The 15350-nt window shown below is 40.7% G+C and overlaps 1 protein-coding gene across 3 annotated transcripts in view; it reads right to left on the reverse strand.

Moving 5' to 3' along the window:
- crlf1a (cytokine receptor-like factor 1a) overlaps positions 1-15350 on the reverse strand; it is a 34404-nt gene that overhangs the window by 4069 nt on the left and 14985 nt on the right. For all 3 annotated transcript variants that reach the window (XM_055038430.1, XM_055038427.1, XM_055038429.1), the window contains exons 2-6: positions 9456-9734; positions 7282-7411; positions 6954-7123; positions 2980-3137; positions 943-1017 (exon numbers count right to left, since the gene is read on the reverse strand). In XM_055038430.1, the coding sequence (XP_054894405.1) occupies positions 943-1017; positions 2980-3137; positions 6954-7123; positions 7282-7411; positions 9456-9696 (774 nt within the window). In that variant the 5' untranslated portion in view covers positions 9697-9734. The remainder of the gene's footprint in view (positions 1-942; positions 1018-2979; positions 3138-6953; positions 7124-7281; positions 7412-9455; positions 9735-15350) is intronic.

Consider the following 15350-nt stretch of genomic DNA (forward strand, 5'->3'; position numbering starts at 1 on the left):
AGAGAGAAAGATGCCGTCCCACAGCATCATACTGCCTTCGCCACGCTTTAAATGCGTTTCGCCAAAAGCAGAGAGAATTTTGTTTGGCAACTTCCAATCACATGTTGCAAATTTTAAAGGGAAGCAAACAGGCTTTTCCTACAGTGTAAGATTTAATGCCAAAAACCATTATTGTTAGAACAATAAAAAAGCAAACTAAAATTTTAATACCTTTTCCACACCAAGAAACCAAATCCAAACGTTTCCAAAAGACAGAAACAGGACTGACATGGTCTAAAATAATTGCATACGCCGTAAGAAACGTGGGGGTGAGAGCATCAAGTATGCATGTTTTTGTCAAAGTGCACAAAATTATGAGCAGCTACATAAAACAGCAACGATTTGACTCAAATTGATAAATGCTTGGTGTAAAAGAAAGGGATTTATTTATTTAGCATCGCAGTGAGTCCAATCGCTCGTCCACATCAGCAAGGAAACAACTTCACCAGGAGGAAATTACAATTTTGTGACTGTGACCCAGAGTCTAGAAATAAGTCTGACGGGACATGTGTGGGATTGAAGAGAGAAACGGACGGATTTGAAGAACTTTTGCAAACTGGAGTGGGAAAGTTTTACCTCATCGTGGTGTGACACGCTGAAATGAAATCAAAAGGGGTTTCAATCAAGTGCTAACTTAATTCGTGACATTTAGCAGTGTGCATAATAATAATACTGATGTGCTACTGCAGCTATTTAATATCTTCAAATCCTCCCCCTGAAATATATTTGTTAGTTTTTAAGTTGAATTGTTCAGGATATAAGTGACACAAGCTGTGGAAAGTTGGGGAAATTATTTATCGCATTTATCAATTGGTTTAGTCGTCAAAACCAGGAGCTTTACCAGGGATGTGTAGAGTTTCGTTCACACTTGGCCACAAGCACATTGCTCCAAACTCTCCATACCTGCACAAAATACACGGTTCCGGGTCTCAGCCCAGCCAGCCTGCATGACGTCTGATTCCCGACATCATTCATCACCTGGGCAGCGGAGGAAACACAGAGGAGCTGAGCGCTGGAGGTCCGACCACAGTATTAAATACCAATGGGCAAAAAACTAAAGCATGAGGCAGAATCAAGATGCAGAAAACACAACCGCAAACCATGCACAGACCAAAACATGCATGTGCACCACATTGTTTAGTGGCTCCTGATCAGCATGTTTATGAAAGTATTTTAACGTAACCGTGCCTGCTGGCTAAAATCTGTTCCCTATTATTTATTACAAAGTCGGATACTCCGACACACACACACGCACGCACACACACACAGGTACTCACACAAACAAGAACTGAAGACAGGGAAATACTTGAAATGGGAGGAGAAGGAGGCACACACACATGCTGCAGTTAATAATCTGGCCTAATAATCCCCCTCTTTCTCTCTGACATCCTGTCTGTAAACACTTGTTAAGGAGGACTCCAACAGAAAGCAGAACATGTAAATTACAGGCATTGGAGAGCTAATGATGTGATGCACAGGCGGCCAACTGAGGCAGACGTTACAGCTGAGCGTCTTTGCAGCCATATTGAAGACATTAACAGCTGAGACGTATCCCCTCCGTTCCCCAGCATGACCTCATGATTAGGGCCGCTTCAGAGGCGCTTTGTTTCCACCATCAGCCCTTCAAGCCACTTGGATCCGGGCCTCCTCTCCCTCCTCCTTCGTATCAGTGTCACCCACCGCCGCACCGCGCCTCTCCACTCCTCCGCCTCCTTTTTTTTTTTTTTTTTTTTGCTTCTTAACATTTCCACTTTACAGGTACTGACTTGCTTATATTACAGGAGTGTAATTCCTCCCTAATTACAGGAGAATCTTCCCTCCTATCCTGGGGAAAATGATTTCTCTACAAAACTGTCTGCATCAAAAAGAGTGCGCCGCTGCGTCTCCGTTTGGGCCTGTTTACGCACATTTTACAGCATTTTTAAAACAACAATGCTGCTATTTCTACAAAAGAGGCCTCAAGTGCTTTAGCTCGTGCAGTGTATGTGAAAAGGATGCCCTTTGATTTTTTTGGAATGAAGGCATAAAGAAATATGTTTTTTAATTGAAAATCAACCTGGGGAAATTTTTTTATCAATCCAATTATTTTCTAATGCCATTGTCCCTCGTGGGGTCAGGAGGTGCTGGTGCCCATCTCCAGCTAACGGTCCAGGTGGGAGGCGGGGTCACCCTGGACAGGTCAGCAGCAAATATGTAATTTCCATAATACAGCAGAGATTGCCAGAAGTTTAGGATTAGCTGGAGATAATTCATATAAAAATATATTACATTTACTTTGATCAACTTGCCTTATTGTACAATCTTTCTTTTTTTTTCTGTGTGCCTGTAAATTTCTGTTTGCTCACCTGCATTTAAAAAATGTACACAGATATTTCTATTCTATTCTATTCTACCAGGTACAAAACACTGTAAGGAGTTTAAAACTGACTATCATTTGGGGATGCTTTGCATCTGCCTTGACAACTTTTTACGTTAATTTTACCTTTTTATGTTGTAAATTTAAACACGACATCACTGAGAGTTATTCTGGTTTCAACAGTTTTCACAATCTGTCATATTTCACATGCGTTCAATTAAACTACATGAGATTTGTAGTGAGTTTTGAATTCACTCCAATACATCTGCCAGGGTTTACATTAAAGACATTAATTAGAGTCTTTAATTGCTAACATGAAAGCATGTTACAAAACTATATAAGATAATAAGTCTTATAAGACATAAATAAGTCTTATGTTTATGCACCCAAAAGGAATCTTTATCTATAGTGTGTAAAATTTTAAATTAACAAGAATAATTTTAAGACAATACAAATACAGGCCTATACTAATAATACTCACTGCTCTGTTGGTAAAATAAGACAAAACAGAATGTAATTTGGTGCCTTTTGAATGCAACTATCTTTTTATATATACGTATATAAAAATGTGAGATATTCTCTACCTTCCAGTCTTGACTCTCCTCCAGCCGGTAGCGGATCTGGTATTTAGCCTTAAACAGAAAGTCTTTGAGAGCCGGCGGCGCCTCCCAGCGAACGCTGAGCTGGTCCTCCAGCTGGCCCAAGCGGCTGACGGTCACACCTGACGGAGGGTCTGTGGTCACTGCCAGGAGAGAAAATGGAGAATAACATAAATATTCTTTCAGCATCTGAAAAGAAAAATGATCGTGAAGAGAGCTGAGAAGGCCATTGGAGAATCCCTATGATCTGAACAGGATCTGGTTACCGCTGCTGCAGAAACAGGCCTTAAAGTGTGTGTGTGTGTGTGTGTGTGTGTGTGTGTGTGTGTGTGTGTGTGTGGGGGTGTGTGTGTGTGTGTGTGTGTGTGTGTGTGTGTGTGTGTGTGTGTGTGTGTGTGTGGTGTGTGTGTGTGTGTGTGTGTGTGTGGCTGTGTGTGTATATTGTGGAGTTGGAAGCTCACAAAACCAGCAGGACTTTGTCTGTGAATTGAGAAATTAAAAGGTTATTATAATACAAAGCTCAAAGTATGAGTTAATCTGACAACAAAACAATTTTGTATTGTGTTCAATGAATATGTTGGTGGTACATTTTCAAGGTATCCAAGAAAGATTTACTCTTTTTCTGAAGATTAATGAGACCCAAAAATGTTTTGTCTCATAAAAATGATTCTCATTCTTCTCCCCCTGAAACCTGGAATATTATAAAGAATGACTTTTAATCATTGAGGGGACACTGCCTCCAACCTCAATTTCCTGTGTAACTATTTATTGGTTTCCATGTAAATAACTTCTCAATGCGAATGTGACAAAGGTTCAAAAATTAAAAAACGAGTGTTTACATGGTTTGTCTGAGATTGGAGTTGATTCTCGCCTTGGTTTCTCTCGTCAGAGCCGTGAGCTACAACCTCCAGAAAATGAGACAGCAATTGAAGTAGATAAGAGAGGCATCTACTGCAGGAAAGATATTGCCTAAACCTTGCAAATTTCGTGTAAGTGTATTTGCAGATACTTGAGACATGACACACTGGAGATGAATCAGTGTTTGTATATGTTGTGTCACCCCGCAACACGTCATCATATCCAAGTGATGCGTGTACAAGTTTCCTCTAGCTCTCTATCTCCCAACGACTGAGGAATGCGGGAAACCCGTAGGAGTTTCCACCTCGCCTTCAGGACTGATTGGACCCGACTGTAGGTGTGAGTGACTCACACCAGCTCGGCTCAGGTGTGGTTTCCTAATGACCTGCTTTTGCCGTGGAAGACGCTTGAATGAAAGCAAAGGCTGGGTAAACGAGACATGAGAGAAAACCCAAACACAGCGCTCACTCACACGAATCGAGAAAACGCCCACTCCCAGGATGCCCCTCTGTTTCTATGCGGGGCCCGGCCCAGCCCTCGAGGCGTGTAAACAGGTGTGTGCTTGCATACATTAATAAGAACAACAGGATTAACGTTTGATGGACGCTCGTTTCCCTGCCTCTGGCAAGTCCGGCCCAGAAACTTTGTATTCTTTCAGGACGTTTTCCCAGAAAAGTTCAGAATGTGCCAGCAGCGAACAAAGTGAGGAATTCCAAGCTTATCAGGTTGTATTATTTCAGGTCCAAGACTTAAAGCCTCAAAGCCCGGGTTACTCAGGCCTCGGGGTCTGCAGCTGCCTTGGAGACAGGATTAGGTTCGAGGATCAGCATGGAACATTCCATCAGTCTGCGTGTGTGTGTGTGTGTGCGTGCGTGTGTGTGTGTGTGCGTGCGTGTGCGTGCGTGTGTGTGTGTGTGTGTGTGCGTGTGTGTGCAGGCGTGTGTGTGCGCACGCGAGTGTTTCTCTGTGTTTATGTCCAACAAGCATGAGTAAAGAGAAAATGAGCTCGTCAGACGAGACGCCGGCTCTGAATCGAGTTCAAAGCGGGCGCGAAACAAAAGTCATCTTCGGGCGCTTTACAACCAGTCGAGCCCGAGAGTCAAAACAAAAAGCATGAATGTCCAGGTCAGAGTGAACGCCTGGCAGGGTGAGAGCATTTGATCCTGTTACATGCTCTTTAGCTCCTTTAAGCCCGGCAACTGACCACAGAACATAGCTTTAAAAGGGAATGCAACTCACTTCCCATCAGCATGAAGTCAGAGGAAAGCTTTGCTGTGACACTGCAGCCATGGAGACCCGTTTAACGCTCCGCTTTATGCTAGCAGGAAATCAGATTACAATGTGATGTAATGTGATGTGATCCAACATATATTGGAAAATCGGAGCGGTTAGATTTGTTTGCCTTTCTTACCACTCGTATAAACTTAAGGGTATTATTTTGGTATCGAATTCTAAAAGATAATTTTATGGAAACCTGGTCATATTTATGTTTAAAATATTTTAGTTAGTTCTTATTAAAAAATTTTTTTTAAAGCAAAACAGCACTGGTGAATTGTTCACCCTTCATAAAGTTACATAAAAATAAGCAAATTACAGAAGCATAATCTAACACTGAAGACATTTTTTAAAAATCCATCCTTTAAGTTAATTACATCTATTTAATCCTGTGTTAAAAAAATGTTTTACAAAAATACCACAATGGCACATTTCCCTATATATATTTTTTTTAGTTGAACAGGATGTCCAGAATATTAAATAGTATGTTTTTTTTTTTGCTCCCCTTTGGTATAAATATGGCCATTCTGTCTATAATTAGAAAGACAGAAGAAAATGAAGTTCAACTGAGTCAAGCATGTGTTGATCTTTGGAAATCAGGAAATGGCCACTCACCTAAAATGTCCCACATTATTGCTATTGTTAGAGCAAAAATTAAAATATCATAGTGAATCACCAATCAATTAGAGATGTTTGATCACTGATCAGCAGGTTTAAAGCTGGATTAATTTTTTTGCCCCCTGCATGTTAAATCCATGAATCTACCGTCGTGTAAAAGTATCAACCCAACATCACTTATGCTACTTAATTTTTTTTTGTGGATTTCTTCAGGTGTGTCGTAAACTCCCTACCTTTCACACTAAATGTAAAAATATGTAAATTAATTATAAACATCAAAAGAATAAATTCTGCAGGTTCATTTAGTTTTTTGTTTCATTTTAATTTCCAAAGCTGGAATCGTTCCGACCATTTTGAACCACTGCTGTTCGATACGCCATCAGGATCAGACATCGTTTATACAACAAGTAAAAGCTGTACACAAGCATCCCCCCCCAGTGGCACCGCCACTTAGCGTTTTTTGATATTGCATAAGTTGATGAAACACATCAAGAAGGTGCTCTTAAGAGCCTTGCATAACGCGGAGCCGTGAGGTTTCCTGGCAGTTAAAAGACAAATGAGAACACTCATTCACATTCCTCTGAATGTCTGCCGAAAGAAAAGGGAAAAAAAGCCCTTTAGGCAAACTACATTATTCCACATCTTTCATTTGTACAATTATGTTAAGAGCTACATTAAGTTAAAACAACGTTTTGCTCTCAGGTTTGTCAAGTTAACCGCTTAGGCGAGACGAGGTTAAAGGGTGAAAACTGACAAGGAGCTAACCTGGCTCAAATCAAATCGCTGCAGTCATATTAACAAACAAGAAAATAACATTACAACGTATTTGCACCTCAGATTTTGTAACGGTTTTAAACATGAGGAGGTTTTAGATTGCTTGGATCCCTGACGCTATTTAGCACCGTTTACAATCTTATGGCTAAGGAACAACAAGGTACTCCCACTTAGACAATCAGCTTTAATCATTCACCTAATTTAATTAAGATTTACCAGGTAATTAAGATGAGTGATTAAATTCACCCAGAGGAAAAAATATGCTATTCCACCAAGGATTTATTTGAGTACATATATCATCTGTAGAGAGGACAGGCAGCAAGATACTGTTCACTTTAAAAAGCTTGTCTACTATCCAGGGTGTAAGGCGAGACAGCACAAAGACAACACCAGACAAAGCAAGAGGGTCAATGTGTGCCGCTTCTCTCACTCACCCACATCTAGGATGTCAAGGATGATGACATCGGAGGTCGCTCGGCCCAGCCGGTTGGAGGCCTCCACCCAGATCTCATACGGCGTGAAGAGATGCAGGTCCTGCGTGATGCTGCAGGAGTACGGCTGCGTGTGGCTGTAATCCTCACACTCCTTCTCGGTGCCGTACCATCTAAGTGGGGAGTAACGATACAGGCTTTTTCTTTTTTCTGTCAGCTGAGACTTTAAGAAGTTGATTTGAGACTTTTCTTTGAATGTAGTTTGCAGTTTTCAGGCATGACGCCATGTGACTTTTTCCATCATTAGTGTGGTTTGAGTGTGTCTCTTTACCTGAGTTTGTACTTTAGCTTGTACACCGTGCTGATATTTGTCTCTCCTTTTCCCCCGGGGGCCCAGCTGCACGTCAGGTCTTTGGTGTTCCGGGACCAGCAGGTCAGATTGACTGGTTTCTCTGGAGGCACTGGGGCAGAACGAGGTGTGGCGAGAGCGGCGGGTTGAAGACAGGAAGCGGCGAACATGTAGGTGAGAAAAGGAGATGAAACAGAGGATAAACAAGTCAGCGAAGAGGTAACGTTAACTCCCTGTCTTTAATGCATTTTCCAAAGTTATTGTTGGACATTTTATCGTCTTTCTTAATTAGTGTGTGTGTGGATGTGTGCACACTGTCCAAATCAGGTTTATGGTCACCTTCTCCGAAGAACACAGAGGATACAGTGCCACTCAGAAATTATGATATCAGCTTCATCTCTGTTAATGTGTTTGAGAAAAATCCGGTGGATATCTCTCTGTGGTCTGAGCTGTGTGAGTCCAACATCGCTCTTCATCTCCTCCTCAGTGAAAACCGTGAACAAAGGAAGGACGATGTAGACCACAGTTTACTACATCCACAGATCATGCAGCAAAAATAACCACCAGCTGTAGTGACTGAAAAGGTATGTCTAATTTGACTTATTCAGCACAGATTCCGCTCAGTTTGATATTCTGAATTTTTGCTGCTTTGATCATTTGGTGATTTATTTTTTACTTACAATGAAACACAATAAAAGCAAGTTTTCTTTCCCTAAAAAGGTGTGTCCTTCAAAACACCGGACATTAAAAAAGGTTATTTTAAAGAGGAAGAAATGGCAATCGGCAAAGAGAGAAGTCACACGATCGCTTACAAATTAGGGATTTCTGAAGACATTAGAAACTATTCAAAAAATGTTTAAATACATGCATGTTAATGACAATGAAACAAAACTTCTGAGTAAATTTGCCTTTTCTCATCCATAAATATGTATTTTAAGCATGTGTATCAACGTTTCTCTTACAAGTGACATATTTAGCTGAATTATAGAGATAAATATTCATAAAACTGCCAAAATGACATATATAATTTAACTGAAACTAGATTTATAATATTTCACTAAGACTTTATGCTGCACCTCACTTGAGGGGGAAATATGAGGGATTATGATCAATGACTAAACCAAACTTTGTATTGGTAGGAATTAATTTAACGTCATTCATATCGTGCATTACCAGTAGTAGTGCATTATAAAGTATTAAACTAAATTCTTGTTCCTCAAGTGCAAAGTTACATATGTGGCCAAAATATCAGACGGGTTTTGTAAGTGATCTGCACCTCAACAAGTAATGAGTCTAGAATTACTAAGTGATTTCAAAACAGTAGCGGCTACTTGTCTTAAAGTCAACGGGAGAAATTTCTCATTTTCCCATTTTTTGTAGAGCAAAGACATCCAGACCGACGATGCCGTTTACCTCGGTCACTACAGGACACACACAAACAGGAACTTATTTTTTCTCTTTAACTGACCCAAAAGCTTTGCCCCTCAGTCACAGAGTGAGTCTCTTTGTGTAAGGTTTTGGTTTTTCTGTGTTGCCCTGTCTGTCCCTTGATTGTTTACATCTGTCCCTTGTTTCCCCTGATGGTCTCCCCATTCCTTTACTCCCTCCCTGTGCTCCCTGGATTTTCTTATACCATTAAAATCATCATCACTCAACTACCTGGGTCCTCTGCATTCATCCTCACCACCAACTACTGCACTTCCTGATACTTTGAGCTAAAATGTTGCTTGTACATTAGACCTCCTAAGAGGCCAGGTTATATTTATGAGAAAATGAGGTCAAGCGCAGGACAGGTTGATAGATGCTTGCTCATACAAGTGCAAAACTACAAGTGGTTTTCTTCGTCTGTAAATTGTCGAGCCTTTGTAGCGGCAGTGGACCACACAGATGGCCAAAGCATCACTGAGGCCTCTCACTGGGTCTAAAGGTAGTCATAAAAAGCATAAAATTTAACTTCAACTGTGCAGGGACACTTAAAGATCTACCCACTACTTCCTCACTCTCCCTTTTACTCCCATTTCCTCTTCATTTCACTCATCTGTGCATTTCCTCAGAAATCTGCTGTAGATACGACCAAGCATTTTTTTAAAAAAAGAAAAAAAAAACAGATGTAGACACAACTGTTCAAATGTGACACGTGTTAAACTTCGACTTACTCCCAACATAGAGACAGGAGCCGGCTAATATGTGGCCCTTGTGATTGTGGCAGACGAGGTTGTCGCCAGAGGTTTGCCTGGAGGCGTTGAGCCCGGCCAGGGTCACGCTCAGGTTGGTCGGGCTCAGCACTCGATAGAGGGAGCTGGGAAGCTGATGACCATTCAGCGTCCAGAAAAGAGAGTTGGCGTGGACCCCGAGTTCAGGGTGGACCCAGCAGCTGGCGGTCAGGTTGGACCCCATGCGAAGCACAGGGTCCTGGGGGTAAACGATTGCTACATCTGCAAGAGAGAAGCCAGTTGATGGTATTAGTGTATGTTAGGAGGAAAACAGGTGATTGTGTTGGAGAGATAAAAGAACAGGCTTTGGACTTAATATGGAATAATACAGAGCTAAAGATTTTGAAAAATCCTATGACACTCTGGCTCTACTTAGCATTATCTCTGTGGAGCCAATTTGTTATAATAAACCTTCACTCAAAGAATGTCCTTGGAAACCTTTATATATATATTTTTTGCTATTTAAAGCAGGCCAAATTTTACATAAACCGACATTTGAATTTTCCTCCCAACTTTTCAGCAACGTGAACACAAAAAAAGCTAATTGGACTCCAGAAACACCGCACTATGGGAATCTCTTGATGCCCAGGTGGTGGCAGTAATGAGCCTTGGAGTTGTTATTGTTAAAAGTAGAAGAAGTAGTAGTTTTCCCCCAGCTTGAATTACTTGAGTAGTTTGATGCCATCAGCATCTATGTGGCACAGCTTAGAGGGAGTCCAGTTTTAAATCACAGCTTTTTAGACTTTAGACATAATGAACACGATGTGGCGTGCAGAGACCGAGGCCAGGCAGCACAGCTGCAACAAGACTTGACTTTTAAAGATGTGAGTAAACGTGAGGCAGGTAAACAGGGAATTGAGAGACTGCTGTGTTTTCGACTGCAACGTCTCTGAATTCAACTGGATTTTCTGCCAATACATTTCCACTTATGTGACAAAAAAGTGACTCTGATTTGCACACATTGTATCTTGGATCTGTGAATCAACTGAGCTAAGACCTTTTGTGAAATGGTGGGGACAATCAACATGGATCCAGTAGTGGCCACACTGATTTCTTTGCCAGTCTTGAAGTCGTCTAATACGTAGTTTGCTTCCAGTAAATAAATTACTTCTTACTTGCGCTGTATTTTTTTCTTCTGGTGAGGACACCCATAATCCAGCATGTTATGATTTTTTAAGTAGGCTTACTATATCACTCATCTACTATTAATGGTGTTTAAGGCATAGAGGAAATGGTGTTATAATGGACATAATGACACCATCTTCCTCTTAAGTAAGTCCATGACTCATTTCATTTTCAGTCTTGGTTTTGTCTCATTAGGCTAACGCATACCTCGTCAGGAGGGAAGTGACTAAATCCCAAACCTTTAAACAACTCAAAACTCGACTGCTGCTGTTCATTAAAGCAAGATTCCATCTTTGCTCACCACGCTTCTCAGTGTCTATTAAAATAAACCAATTTACAGTAAATTGTAAATTTCAGACTCACTCGTCTTCAGGCCATTTACACCAAATGACGTAGTAAAGGCAATGCTGGGAAACACTTGGGCGCTTTACCAAGCCTAGCAATGTCTTTACAAGTTGCTTCTACTTTCGCACTCAAGGTTTGGTTACAAAAACTAGCGGGAGTCCAGTCCCTAAAACACTAAAAGATCGAGACAGCGGCGTTAAACTTACTAGCAGAAGTTTAACTGTGGTGGGAACGCGCTTATCTAATGCAACCCAGGACCTTTCAGGCTCTGCTGTCGCAGACACACGGACAAGTCCTGATCATCTGTTTTACGGTTCTGCTAGTGATTTTTGCTCCTCTTATTGACTGCAGATTATCTTGGCCTGCAGAGAAAGTTTGCACAGTTGCCTCTAATACCAGTAACACTTTGTCCACACCTGCTGTGTGTGTCACTTTCAGACTAACTTCCAGCTGAAAGGCAATTAAAAATGGTCTTACTATCCACTGGAAATTGCCTGCAGAATTTTTTTTTTTTTTTTCAATAACAAACCCTGAAATCACCATTCTATTGTTCTTGATGAACATCTTTTCTTCAGACAGATATGAAGGAGAAAAAACATATATAGAAATGAACATGTAAACCTTATTCAAACTTTGGTCTTACAAGAAAGTAATATATGACTTATATGTTGAAGAAAAAAATTAAAGCACCTTTGATTTGGATTATTTCATTCAAGCGTCAACATTTTGTCAAGACCGCTGACATCAAAAATTAAAACATGAGTTTTTAATGCAGAACTAGGTTTTTAAAATAAGTAACATAGGAGTCCATGACCTAACTCGACTTTTTAGAGCTTCAGTCTGAACACTTGCAAATTTAAGGTGATTGATAAAGTTAAATGCTTTCTAAACTCAGAGATAATCAATGAGTGTTTATGGGAATACACATAAATTAATGGGAAAAAATGGTGAAAGAAAATCCAGAAAATTTAAAATATGAAAGGCTTGGTCCCTAACAGAAATTTTAAAAATAGCTGGGAAAAGTATATTTTAGCATAAACTAGTGTAAAACGTCCAGTTTTTTTGACTGTACATTTAGGTGCAACCATGCAAATCCTCAATCAGACGCCCCCTAATTGCACAGTGCATTCCTACACAGTAGAGATGATTTCTAGAACCCTGAGCACCAAATGCACTTTATTATAAACCATGTATTTCATCTAACAATGTGCTAATTTTCTGGAGAAAGAGAGCACATTTCTCTGTAAGTTTTGTTGACTTACAATGACCTGAAAAGATACTGGAATATGCTACGAGTCTATATATCAACAAGTCCTATCAAAGCAGAGTAAATATGGAAATGTTAGCCTAGATATACCATATGTTCAGAAACAAAGTATGCATAGATGGCATGTACTGAGAAAAATTATTCCATATTGGAGGATCATTTTGAGACTGCCTTGCAAAAACTACAGTCACAGGACAAAATATCTGTCAAAAATGGCAGATAGCAGAGAACGCATCAGACACTTTCTTATCCTTAATAAGAAAGTGTAAACAAGGTTCCCCCAAAAATCTTGTTAAATCCGGTGGTTGGGTGCTAGGAAAAACATTCATCCTTCGGCCGATCTTCTTTTTGAGTTAAAAATGTTTAAAGTTGACAGGAAATTTTGAAAATATGCCTTGATAATTATGTGCTATTAAAACATTGGAAGGTTAACACCTGAACACCAACTATAAGGTCCTAAAAAAATTCAATCATTTAAAAAAAACTTTAAAAAATAAGCAATGCTCAGCCTGGTGGGGGCACAAGTAAAGCCTGGTGGCCCGCCAGGCTTATGATACACTTGGGTACACCCTGGTGTAAAGTTATGAGTCTTAGTCTTATTTTAGCATATTCTGAATCTAGCTTCTTACCTCTAGTGGCTTTTTCGTTTTTTCAAAGTGCTAAGACAGGAAAGTAGGTAAAGAGAAAGACATGCAGCAAAGGTCAGCAGGCTGGGAATCGAACCTGCGACAGCCACATCAAGGAGTAAGGCCACCCTGAATCTTGCTTTTTAAAGCTTTACACATAGCATTTTAACATTTAACGTCAAATTACTCTTTGTACAAAACTGTTCAAAAAACTGCTTCTGAAGGAATTCTAATACTTCAAATCAGCAGTTTCTGACACACTAAGCACAAGAAGTTAACTATTTTGTGCCAAAACATGAGTTCATTTTTAAAAATTATTATTAGGTTCACATTTGAAGTTTAAAACTGGTGATCCCACATTCTAATCGCACTTAAAATAAAACAGCTTTTGATGAGCCACCTGATAAAAGGAAGGATCAAGGAGAAAAGATGAGAAGAGAAAGGATTTTATTTTCTAAAGCAGCAAGATTCAAACAACAAAAAAAAGTTCCTAAACAATGTAGAAACCAATACGAGTGCATCTGAGAGGGTTTCAATGAGGAAATGACTGAGCAGCTTGCAAGCGAGAGTGTCAACACTGTGTCAGACCTCTACAAAATCTGTGCCCGAGGCCACGTCTATTCAGCAGCCAGCCACCTTACGCTGACAGACATTGTGTGGTCTTTTATGGCGGAGCCGCCTTTGAAGACACCAGCTCATCTGTAACTCCGCTCCTCTGTCAATATCAGTGCCGCCTCTCGAGGCCTTCGACACGACACTTTCATACATGCGCGCTCGCACACGGGCTGTTTGTCTTTGTCACTGGATACAGTGGACCAAAGGCGGACCATGATTAGCCAGTAATACCCCGCTCCGGCTGAATAACAATCGGTGTTTATGTATTCCAGGCGCTGAGGACGGGACATTGCCCCGGAGCGAGGCGTGAAGCCCTCTAACGCCCCTTTCCTTCACAGTTCAAACACTGCAAAACGAGACACAATTACTGCTGTTTATTGTCTCTCCCTGACACATTCAGTGGAGGAAATGGCTTGTAAGAAATGATTTGTTTGGAGAGACGGAAGCTCTCATCACGCCCGAGGATGAGTCCAACATCGTGATAATGGGTGATGGAATTCAGGCTGAGAAATGAGAAAAGGCCTTTGCTTTTGTTCCACGACTGCCAACTGCATTACAAGTCCCAAGTGGCTCGATTCTAGTCTGCGGTGGTCTTCAAAGGTACGTCACATTCGCTGTTCCCACCAATAAAGCAACAATTCTGCACTCGTCTATCCAACAGCTGAAAGGGAGCTTTCTTCTGGGCTCTTTGACAGCCGATGCACATGAGGCGTTTGGAGATTTTTGAGGAAGTCACGCAACATTTGGTAACAATGAGCCATACAGCATTGTCTGCGAAGAGGCTGAGGAAGGAGCAGCAGAGCTGATTTCTTCTTGATTTACAGAATCATATGACCGTGTTTATTTCTAACCTGAGGCGAAAGAAATTTACAAAATATGACGTATTTCGGTTACATAATTGCTTTGAGAACATTTTTTCCCCTTTCTGAGAATCTCATAAGGTAGACCTAAATAATGCCTAAAATGGAAGAAAAGTAACAAATAGCTTCAGTCTGTTGGACTCAGAAAGGTGCAGCTTGCATTTGCATATGAGTTCTTTTACTCTGATGCCTCTAAATAAAATGCAGTGCACCCGGCTGTCTTTAGTGACCTGATCAGTGAGTAGAGTCCACATAATGCTGAAGAATGAGGAACACGGTGACAGAAACCCAGTTTGATGCTGCAGGTAACTTAAGACCAAGCGCATTTCAGCTTTAGAATGGCCTAGTCAAAGTTCAAGCTTGTATACAATTGGGAATTTTTCGGTTGGACTTAATTACTTTTCACCATTTTTTATTTTATTTTTATTTATTCTCTATGAGCATTGGAAGAAAGTGACGATCTGCAAAGTGTTGATTCAGGGAGCTAAATAACCATTTCTTTTTATTGAACAAGGAAAACTTTGCGTTGGTTTAGATCCCAATAAAATCCACTGAAGCTGGTGCTTTCAAGGCTTAGGCAGAGTGATTACTTTTGCAAGGCACTGTGATAATTGCGATATTTGTTCGTCGGCCCTGGGATGCAATAAAACATTTAAACAACTTAATTCTAGTGGCAGATTGTGTGAAGGGGCTTCACTGCCCTTTATAACAGTGTTAAACGCTAACGACCATTTATGTTGTGGAATAAGCAGAAGGAAAGGTTACATTCATTGCTCTCTATTCCCTTTAAAGCCCCGAATCCTTCGTTTTATTGTGCCTTTTAAAAAAAGGATGAGGGGCTGAAGAGCTGCTGTTTGCTAGTGAGCTCACCATTAAAGCTAATCCAGCCTCTTAGCGGCTGAGCCGGACATAACTATGATTTATTTACATTATTGTGCATTAAGCCGGCGCTCCCGCATTCTCCAAAACCCCGAGCAAGTGATGTCACCGCTTTGTTGCG

Source organism: Poeciliopsis prolifica, unplaced genomic scaffold (assembly GCF_027474105.1).
Source record: "Poeciliopsis prolifica strain line A6 unplaced genomic scaffold, Auburn_PproV2 SCAFFOLD013, whole genome shotgun sequence".
NCBI classification, from domain to species: domain Eukaryota; kingdom Metazoa; phylum Chordata; class Actinopteri; order Cyprinodontiformes; family Poeciliidae; genus Poeciliopsis; species Poeciliopsis prolifica.